The 11,017-nt window shown below is 33.8% G+C and overlaps 2 protein-coding genes across 2 annotated transcripts; one reads left to right on the top strand and one right to left on the bottom strand.

The window, feature by feature from the left end:
- Positions 1-352: 352 nt before the first annotated feature.
- Positions 353-4,223, bottom strand: LOC117233920 (GPI ethanolamine phosphate transferase 3). The gene is made up of 4 exons (XM_033494656.1): positions 1,342-4,223; positions 1,091-1,261; positions 807-1,027; positions 353-663 (listed from the first exon to the last, which is right to left on the bottom strand). Exons 1-4 carry the CDS (start codon positions 3,920-3,922, stop codon positions 469-471), a joined length of 3,168 nt encoding a protein of 1,055 aa, XP_033350547.1. The 5' UTR covers positions 3,923-4,223; the 3' UTR covers positions 353-468.
- Positions 4,224-4,605: 382 nt separating this feature from the next.
- Positions 4,606-6,158, top strand: LOC117233839 (thioredoxin domain-containing protein 12-like). The gene is made up of 3 exons (XM_033494458.1): positions 4,606-5,119; positions 5,652-6,002; positions 6,139-6,158. Exons 1-2 carry the CDS (start codon positions 4,848-4,850, stop codon positions 5,974-5,976), a joined length of 597 nt encoding a protein of 198 aa, XP_033350349.1. The 5' UTR covers positions 4,606-4,847; the 3' UTR covers positions 5,977-6,002; positions 6,139-6,158.
- Positions 6,159-11,017: the final 4,859 nt, after the last annotated feature.

Here is an 11,017-nt window from a genome sequence, read left to right on the forward strand (position 1 = left end):
AATATAGAATAAAAATTTTTCGTTTGAGGCTTTGTTTTCGAGAAAATTGACTTTGAATTTCCGCTTGGTACGCATGCACTTTATCACGTCTCGTTACAACGGATCTCACTGTAGATCGTTGTCTCGATTGACATTATTTTTTTAATTTTTTTAATTCTTAAATTTTTATTCTATATTTTCTACTTCTTTTTTCGCGTAGAATCATCCCCTTTCCGCTTGTACCACCAGTTACCAACCACCTTGTATAACTATGCTTTCGCTATTTCTTATATAAAGTCATATAAAATTATGAAAACGGCAGTACTGGTAAGTGTCGACGTTGGACACCTAATTTACTTCTTTTTGGTAGAGACTTCCAATTTTAATGATAGCAGTAACAAGTCATTGCACGCATTTTTCACTTAATATTACATTTCAAACTTTGATATTTTACTGTGTTGATTACATCTTATATCAAGAAAAATTTTATCATCTGCCTTTTGTCACTCTGGATATAAGATGTTCCATTTGCTGATCGATTCTGAACACCATATAAAAGGACGCCAGTACACTGCTTAATGTTACCAATAATCCCAAGCCTTCGAATATTAACTTCGGCGCGAAGATCTTCCAAACCATTAAATGTCGACAGTGAATCGTCGTAGCAAGCATGCTACCAAATGTCTATATGAAGTTATAAAAACTCATCAATAAAAATAGTTTTTAAACTTCAAATTATTTCTTTAACAGTGATTATTTATTTAGTTTATACTTAGTTTATATTGTTAAAACATTAGCAGATCTAAAATATTAAAAATGTTGCTTACTCTGATTCCATGAAGTAATATATATTTTCCTGCAACTGAGAAAATTGCAGCATGAAACACAGAATCTTGTTCAAACAGATGCAGTTCTCCTCTTTTCATGTTGTCTTCCGAAAATTTTATTTTAGCTAACTTTGGAAATACAAGATAAAAAGTAAATGGTACAATAACTAATAGTGGTAATGTTGCACCTAGTATAATGTGTGATCCGAATGTGTTTATTCCTACAAATTATTACTTGTAGAAAGAGATTTAAAGTTAATACAAACAAGATTATATATAGATACCTATTAAGATTGCTGGTAATAAATTTCCATAGAAATGTCCACCTGTTCCTACAAAAGCAGCATCCCAATGAATTGTAGGGAAAGTTGGTTGATGCCCAGTTCCATAAAAGAAATATTCTGCTATTAAGAACCAACACAATAGTATGGGAGTAGGTACTTCTACCAGTTCAGCTGTTTATAAAATTATAACAATAAGAATGCAGTTTTGTATCTAAATCATTTACATATTATCTATAGGTTAAAGTACTTACATATACTATTAGCATTCTTGTATCTTTCTATCGCTGATAAGCCCAAAACAGAGGTACAACATATAAACATTAAGAAAGTACTAGGTGATAATATATCCCCTAACAATAAAGAATATAACAACATAAGAAATACACTTAATGAGACAAATGTGGCACTATACGCAGTACCCAAGCCATATACAACTGGCGTTTGATCTACGTCTATATTTTTTCGATAAATTGACTCCTTTATTTTCTCAAATAATCGAGGTACTACATTTTCATCTTGGTATATGTTAATTAATTCCTTTTTCTTTGGTAGTAAAAATATACTGAGCGGACGATAGTATAATATAAAGATTGCAAACAGACTCAATGCATATACTATGTTAGGCAATGTGCTTACTTGCCAAGATAGTGCAAATTTTACTTTTACAAATTTTGGTAACCTTTGAAGGACCCAATAACAACCCATACAAACACCTATCACAACAGGACAGTATTGTCCTACTAAAACACTAGGAGAGAAACCAGAAAGGTTTCCACAATTTTGCAACCATAGTCTTATTATCGTAATGTGTAATGCAAGTATAATTAATGTGATGGCAAGTAAAATACGTTCTAAATTGTCCGATGTTATAGAACTTGTTTTACCAAATATAAACATAGAACATACACTTTGTTGTTGCTCCTCTCTACAACGCCAGAAGTAGTAAGATAATCTTATGGAAATACATGCTATTAGGCTACTGGCTATTATAATTATCTTCAAGTTTGATTTTGTTTGTTGTTTTAAAAATGGTTTTGTTTTTCTTTCTGGATTTTCACTAGCATCTTTTTTCGTTAGATTAAACATGATAAGCCAAAGAAGAGTAACAATTAAAAAAGATAATACATTATTTTCTTCAACAATATAGCTGTTAGAAAAGAGACTGCATATTGTTAAAAAAAATACTAATCTTGTAATATAGATCAATTTTTTTATTTTTCTATAATCATACCAATTCAATGAAATAACATCCCAATTCTTAGTAATTAATATTATTAATAATATTATAGATACTGTACCAGTGGCAAACAATGTTGTGTTTTTGAATTCTTCTAAAATATTAAAGAAAAACAAAAGGCACATTATCAATGCAGTAATTAAATTTGCTAAAATAGAACATTGTAGAAATGAAGACTCAAATATCTTATACATACGATCTTCTGGAATGCCTGTGATAAATAGATAAAAGAAAAACAAAGCACAAAACATCAAAAGCAGGCCTTTTGACATTAGACTAGAATCAAATTGAACCCAAACTTCAGAACATGTATCTTTGAGCAATTTAAAGTAGTTCCGACTATTCACAATAAAAGAGTCAAATTCTTCAATAGTATTAATACTCTTAATTTGGTTAAATAGGTAGTTATACATATTTTCCAAATTTTGAAGCTGTTCTTTAGAAAATAAGTAAGTATCTTCAGAATATACACTTATATATCTTTTTGTCTGTGCAATATTTCTCCACACTGAATGCAACAAATACCATAACTCATCTTTTAATTCCCCATTTCTTGATGAACTTGGAATTGAATCAAGTATGATAGATCCCAAGTTTGAAAATGGTATAGGAGTACCAAGAATAGATGCCAATGTTGGAACAAGATCGATTTGGTTCACAGTATTGTTAGATGAATCATATTTTATCAAAGGAACCATAGAATAAACAAACATGGCAGCCTCAATTTCATTCCTGCTATCACCACCATGATCACCACTTTCTGTCATTCCATGATCACCAACAACAAAAAGTACTGTATCCTCTTCTAAGGACTCGATGATATCTCTTATAAGACTATTTGTATCATTTAACTTTCTAGCCATCTCAGGATGATTAGCACCATGTTTATGTCCGCAATGATCAATTCCAAGAACGTGTGCTATCAGGAGAGACCAATCTTTCTTCTTCATCTCGAAAAATATACGGTATCTAACATCTTTATCAACACTGTCCAGATCCCAAACATTAAAAGATGGTGATGGAAATTGACGTTTAAATTTGCCAGGAAATAAATTAGTCCAGGTATCATCACCCATGAAAACTATACCTTCGGCAGTGCTTTGATCTACAATATTATCTTCGTTGATGCTTTCAGAGGCAAAATTAGACCCAATGTCAATGAAGGTTGGCAACGATCCTGTGGTAAGACCTTTTAATCGTTGCATAGTTGTTGTCGGAGGATCTGCTATGAACTTATACAAGCGTGAATTCATAGGTTGATTTTGCAACAATTCGTGAATTATAGGTAACTTATTGCGATAATAAGATGAGGTAGAATTATTATCATTATACCAATATGCAAAATCATATTTTAAAGCATCTACGACTAATAATACAACACGTGACTTTCTTTTGAGACATATGGTTGCAGCGGCATCGGGATTCTGAAGAAGTTGCTTGACGTTACAATCAGAATCCGTGCAATCTTTACACTCAGCTCGTTCCGGTCTTGCAACGCGATTGAGCAAAAAGCCGCTCGTGAAAACCAACAAACCAGCTGCCATCAAATATGACATCCATCCTTGAAATATCAAATAATTCCATAGCTTGCTCATTTTTCCGTCGATCCGTTATTTGCTTGCGTTCTCCGAGAAAAATTTGATACTAGAGAAATTCCAACATAATCTTAACCTATTTCTCAATGTAAATTTGTTTTTCACCATTGTCACATTGTTGTCACAATAACTAGTGAACATTTGTTTAGAAGAAATGTTGGATAAAGAATATTAAACGCAAGAAACGGTAAGTCGACGAGTCATATTTTTGGAAAAAGTATGTAAACTATAACATATTGATAAAACGAGTTGAAATATGTAACTCTGTGCTTATATGGCGCTAAATTTCAAGTATGCTATTGTGGCGCGACTATAACACGATTTGTAAACACTTTACTTCGAAGATCTGTTTTTATGCAATGCTGATAAAACAGTATTGTATCGTGGTATGATAAAATTATTGTTTCGGTTTTCAACAAATTTCTCAAAGTCAATATTGCATTCAAATTTAATCAGTTGTTATTAGATTTTTATTATTCGTGAATCAAACTTTATTGAATGTGCGATTTCCGAAACAATAAAATACATATGAAGCAAATGAAAACAACAAATTAAATTTTATTATACATATAATTTTGTATTTGTTATTATTAATAATCTGTTAATAATATTATATTACCACTTAAATATACCTTTTATTTACAATAGAAGTATTATATTATTTAATAATAGTAATTTCTTACATTTCTCATTATTTTCTACTGTTTTACTAAAATTTGGTATTTATGATTGTAACCGCAACTATCGTAATTTTATTCTATACTAGATTTATAACACTAAATGAGGGTTCTACATATACAGTTAACCAGTCTAAAATAAGTCACACAAGTCATTATATGTATATCGAAACCTTATCATTAAAGATATTCAAACTTGGTTATATTCACATTATTTGACGATATCATGAGAAATTTCAGTTAAAGTTATGAACAAATGGATCAAATTCTTCAGTACTATAAATCTAATCGCTTTGGCAAATCAAATAGTCGGAAATAACCTTCTTAATATTGGAGATTCGAATTGTGACAAGAGTTTCGAACGATTATTTAAATGGAGGTCTGTTACGTACGGCTTTCAAGAGGCTAAAGTCGTGAACAAACCGATTTTTCTACTCATCCATAAAATGCAATGCCCTTCTTGTCAAAAATTAAAACAGAAATTTTCTAACTCCGTACGATTGATGGATCTTAGCGATCGGTATGTATCGAAATATGTACATACGTGTATGAACATAAATATACATCATTACCGAAGCCTGTGCTACAACCATGTCTGGAACTGGTTAATATTAGTTTTACTACCATTAGATGACGCTACAGTGGCGTCAAATATTTTTTACACAACTAATCACGATCTTTCGTCGACCATTAATTAATATGAATTTTATTCATCCCGTAAGCAATGCGACTTTTTTAGTTAAGTTTGGAACAATGAAAGTTATTATTATCGAAGTTTTATAAAAAAAATTAAAATAGAAAACTTAATAGGGAAAAATGAACAATTGTAAAAAATTATAAATAGGAAAATTTATCATTGGTCAGTTAACACAGCTAATTTTTTATTTTTATCTAGCATATGAAAACTAACAATAATACTTATTGCACAATATTTATTATATATTATTATATATTAGTATCGTATAGTGTAAGTGTTTATAATACTTTAGCAAATATATTCTTAAAATAATCAGCCCTGTAGTTGATTTAATTATATTTTTAACGAATTACAGATTTGTGATGATAAAAGCGGAAATGGGATATGATGCAGCTTTAGATGATGAAAAATTTCAACCAGATGGGAAGTATGTGCCTAGAATATTATTCTTCACATCTAACGGTGACTTTATCGAGGAGGCATATAACAATCATGCAAATGCGGATAAGGAATATAGATTTTTTTACAAGAATCCCTCGGAAATTATAAATACCATGCTATTGGTTTTGAAAAAACATTCTAAAGAGCCATTGCGAGTAATATTTCAATATGAGGAATTGTCGCATCTAGAAACTTGCGATATGGAAGATGATATTATTGTTCCGACTCTCTTACATTAATAATGTAACATTAACCTTTGAAACATGTATGATATGGAGCTATATATGTAATCTATTAGGTTTATAACAATCTTAACTTATAATAGAAAACATTAGATGATTTTTTTCTCACTAAAAATACTAAAAAAATTAATATGACTTAATTTAATTCTGTACTTGTAGATAATATTGGAACTGGGAAGAAAGAAAGAAAAATGAAATTTTTCTTTCCCATTCACGTTTTCCACTGTTCCTTTTTATTACTTAAAAAGACGAATTAAACAGTAAGGAAAGGTATAATTAAACTAACGAGAGGAATGTTCTTTAAAGAACGCAAGTAGATAATAAATACGATACATATACTACTACATATACTACTACATATATATTACACTACTACATATATTATATGATTACTACTACTACATATATTTATATACTACATTTATTTCTCCAACTACAGAAATTTTCTTTTAGAGAACATTACAAGTGAGTCGAATTAATTTAACTTGACTAAATGAAATTAAAAATCATTATTCTAATTCAATTTTTTATAAATATACAAAATAAATAAATGAATTTATACAGATTTTCAAAATAAGGAAACAATGAAAAGAAAGAAGATAAACAACCAAAATAGATATCGTGAAACTTTTCTCTGAATGGATTTAATATGTAACCAATCTGAATGCGAGCCTGCAGCAGGCGTAACCTTTTCAACACTGTTCCCAATGTTCGAGTCTGCGCCCATACATTAAACACCCATGCACATCAACCTATCACCAGCTCGTACCAGCAACCCTAACGGCGCTTGCGTTTGCAACTGTTTCCATATCGTGTAATGCTGCCGTATTGGTCGACACTGTCTCACTAAGGGTTGCTAACCACGCCCATTTTACCCTCTAGAAACATAGCGCGTTGATACATGCGTTTATCGTACACGTGACTTTCTTAAAAACAACTGGTTTTCATTTCAATTACATCAGGTATAAACGATGTATTATTATCGGTGATTAACTGAAAAATGTTTGAGTCGATAACAAGTGTGAAAAATAACTTCAAGCATATTACTTATACATTATATAATTTTTGTTTGCAATAGATCGATCGACAGGAGATTTCCGGAGAAATTGCGTACTACCTAGATATGTATATCTTGGAAACTATAACAAATTGGAGCAATATTTCAGTTTGCAAAGATCTGACACAATTATGAAATTTTTTGGAGCGCCTGCGCTAATATTATAATACGGTTTGCATAAAGTTTGGTAACTTCATTAGTTAGACATTTTATTACTGAGAAATGCAAGAAAGTTGAAAATAAAACAATCTTGTCTTTCTGTTTGAATCAAAATTACTGAAGGATATCTGGCTTATAAGTGACCACAATAATGTACATTAAAATATCTAATATTAAAATGTACATATATTTTACTTTTATTCAATATTGCATATTTCATGATTAATCATTTTCATTGTACTAAATATAACATGCTAAACAAGATAAAATACCTAGAAAGTAAGTTTCTACTTTACTGCAACGATACCAGTTGAGGATTAAAATCAAAGACCCAATATTAAGTGCAAGTGGAGGATCGTAAAGGGTGTAAAGTATCCACATTACCATTATTCCCATGACCAACGTCTATTGGAAACAGACGTTAGATGTACTCGCGGTTGCACGAGCGCGATTCCTGGGGCAGAGAAACGGCACGTAGAGAAACGTGCACGCATATGGGTTATGTATGGATCTCGGTGTGTTCTGTGTTTGAAGGGTTGCAGATAATATATAGCCCGTTTCGGCGGAGAGAGCTTTTTAGCTTTGACCGTTTCATCCGGCGTCGGTCGGCCCCGTGTGCTATTGCGCCCCGTAATATCGACGATGCCTATATCCACGGTCCGTCACGTTTATTTTTTTTCCTCTCTTTCCCTTTCACCATCCTCTTCCTTCCTTTGGCACGGGCGACAGACCTCGGATTCGTTTGCAGTCCTGTGGCCCCATGTTTCTCGCTCTCTCTGCGGTCGGGGTTTTAAAAAATGAGCCAGGACATTATTTTTACGCGACCCTCCGCCTCCGCCTCCTCCTCCTCCCTTCCGGTTCAGCCGTGATTCGAGTGACCGGGGTCCAGTCCTCGTCGTCGTCGTTTCCGCCGGCGCAGCTTGCAATGTGCCGCATCAGCGAATGTGCAAAAATTCAAGGGAGAGAAATAGAGGTGGCGTTAGGGGAGGATTCGAGGCTGGCGAAGGGTGGGGAAACGAGGAAAACCGTTTCCGCGAAAGACGAAAATGGGAGAAAGTGAGAGAGATAGAAGAGGGGGAGGAGAAAAAGTTGCGGCGAGGTGTGAAAGTGAGAGAAAAAGGGGAAGAGTGGTGGAGGGAGCGAGAGAGGGAAGGAAAAAGATTATATATCTCTCGTCTCTCACGTCCGTCCGTTCGTACAGTCGTTTTCAGGGTATGGATGTGGCCTCGCGGATATATCGGCGCCGTGGAAGCCATTTTCAATTCAATCTGTTAAAAGCACGTCAAAAAGTCATACGGTATTTCACCGGCGCGGTAGATCGCGGCGAGACCGCAGGCTTCATCCGGCGACGGTGCCGCGGTGAATGCCACCCGTGCCCTATGGATCTGTCGAAATATATGCCTCTGCATACGCCGCTCTCCATCTGACACCGTTCTCTCTATATGTATATACTATTTTCCTATCTTTAATACAAACACCAGCCATGGTTCTATGAATGCTGAGGGTATAAGTTCTTATTGATTCTTCGTCCCTCTAGATATTCTCTTGCCTTTGTCTTTAACGTTAAGCTTTTGTCGTTTAAACGTGGCTACTTTTTATCGTATCGGTCATTAATGTATTTCTCGTGTCACGAGGGCCACGTTTTTTTTTTTTAGTAGGAATTCAGAATTTTAGATTCTTTCGTTATTACAATTTGAGACTTCCTGGTGTAAGGTTTAAATCGAAATTGTGTCCTCACATCTCACCAGCAAAATGATGCAGGTCTAATGTCTACTAACGCGTGTTTGTTAACTCTTCAGTAGGTAGGATTTCATTTAGATGTTCAAACCTTGTCTTCCTCGTATTTTTAAATCCTCCTATGTATGTTCATCCTATGTGTTCACATATGTGAAAAGTTGTATCCGAGGTATTGCAAGGTAGATCGTGACTCTAAAAACCATATATCGGTAATTATTTGAGCGATTTAAATTGCTTGAAATTTGTAAAAGTGAAAAAAATGTTGATAAAAACATAGAATCCTTTCTTTTACCTAACGCAGATATAGTGCTGCAATTGAAATAATACGATTTGTTTGTTTGTTGATGGCTTCCTCGTCGACAGATCGCAGAGAATTCACCCACGCAAGTATCGGAGATTAAGATCAACCTGGTTTTGTACCTGTTCTTCTTTACTCGTTTGACATAGCGACCTATGGTCTAATCTCTCTTATCCGATCAGAAACGATTTGATCAGCTGTTTCTTTCGTCTTGTTGATCTGTGTGATGTTGGCAAACACTGTAACTCGATACAGACGCGATTTTGATCTTAATCTGCTGCTTTCCCCAGTGTAAACAGCCGGAGGGAGCAGTGGGTAGTGTACAAAATACGTTCTTACTCGTGATACCTGCAACCATCGATAAATCAGTTACATCTGGAAACATTCTAAGATCCTAGGGTAAGAATCGTGGGAGAATCCTTCGAGGAGCTGTTATTCTTGGTCTAGATGCCTGAGAGTATACTTTATATACTGTATCTTTTGATATTTTTTTTCATTTTTTGTTGCCATAATTTTAGATATGTTTCAAGGTTGGTAACTGGTGGTACAAGCGGAAAGGGGGTGATTCCACGCGAAAAAAGAAGTCGAAAATATAAAATAAAAATTTTTTTTTTTAATTTTTCCATCGAGACAACGATCTACAGTGAGATCCGTTATATCGTACCGCACGCGTACCGAGCGAAGATTCAAAGTCGATTTTCTCGAGAACAAAGCCTCAAACGAAAAATTTTTATTTTATATTTTCGACTTCTTTTTTCGTGTAGAATCACCCCCTTTCCGCTTGTACTACTAGTTACCAACCATTCTATATATTTGTTCATACGGGGAGTAAGGGGAAAAAGTTGGCGATTTCAACATTAAAATATAAAGAGAATTTAAAAGCTTTTGCGAGATCCCGTGTTTTCTTCCCTTATACTTCGTACAGAAAGCAATCTTAGATTTAAAAAATATGTATATCCCAGGTAAATAGTAAATGACAATGAAATGATATAAAACACTTAGAATACTAGATTCTTCCTATTATCGAAAGATTCAAGGTATCGATAAAGTTTGTTAAAATGTTTAAATAACAAATTTCGATTGAACAAATAAAATTCTTGAAACTCGATAAATATACTTTCAGAGTTACTTAATCTCTATGCATTATTAAATATTTGTTAATTATCTACATTTAAATATGGTTGAATATTGAGTACCTGCATTTAATATTCGCGAGGGAAATTAATCAATACTTAGGATGTTTTTATTAGGCTGCAATTTGTAATAATTCGGGGATGCAGAAAATCGTGTACTCGGCTTATAATTGCATGGATCGCGTAAACGGGAGTGCACGAGGAGGGGTTGGCTGATACTTTAAAAGCAGGTGTGCATTACCATAGCTATTGGTTTATTGATTTATCCATCGGCGCGTACGTACGCTTTGAGTGGCTGATATGCCAGAGTAAAAAATGGTCCGTGTTGGTGTAGATCGACGGCATCGACGAATACCGTTTCGCGTTGCGGGCTTTTAATGTTGCTCAAACCATCATTGCGTTCTCACTAATGATGCACGAGCATGGATTAATCGGTTCGTAACCGCGCTGAAACGTGCCATTCACTGGAGAGCGCACGGTCAAACGCATTACTTTCGTTTTATCAATTTTCTATTCTGCCAACAATCCAACGATGACGTATACTTGAAAATAAACGTATGTTTATGTCTTTACGCTATTTATCATTATGTCACTGTTTTACATGCAACACATTGTACTACGCGTTGATATAATTATTGAAAAAAGAAAAAAATA

Source organism: Bombus vosnesenskii, unplaced genomic scaffold (genome assembly GCF_011952255.1).
Source record: "Bombus vosnesenskii isolate JDL3184/JDL3185 unplaced genomic scaffold, Bvos_JDL3184-5_v1.1 scf7180000013299, whole genome shotgun sequence".
Classification (NCBI taxonomy): Eukaryota; Metazoa; Arthropoda; class Insecta; order Hymenoptera; family Apidae; genus Bombus; species Bombus vosnesenskii.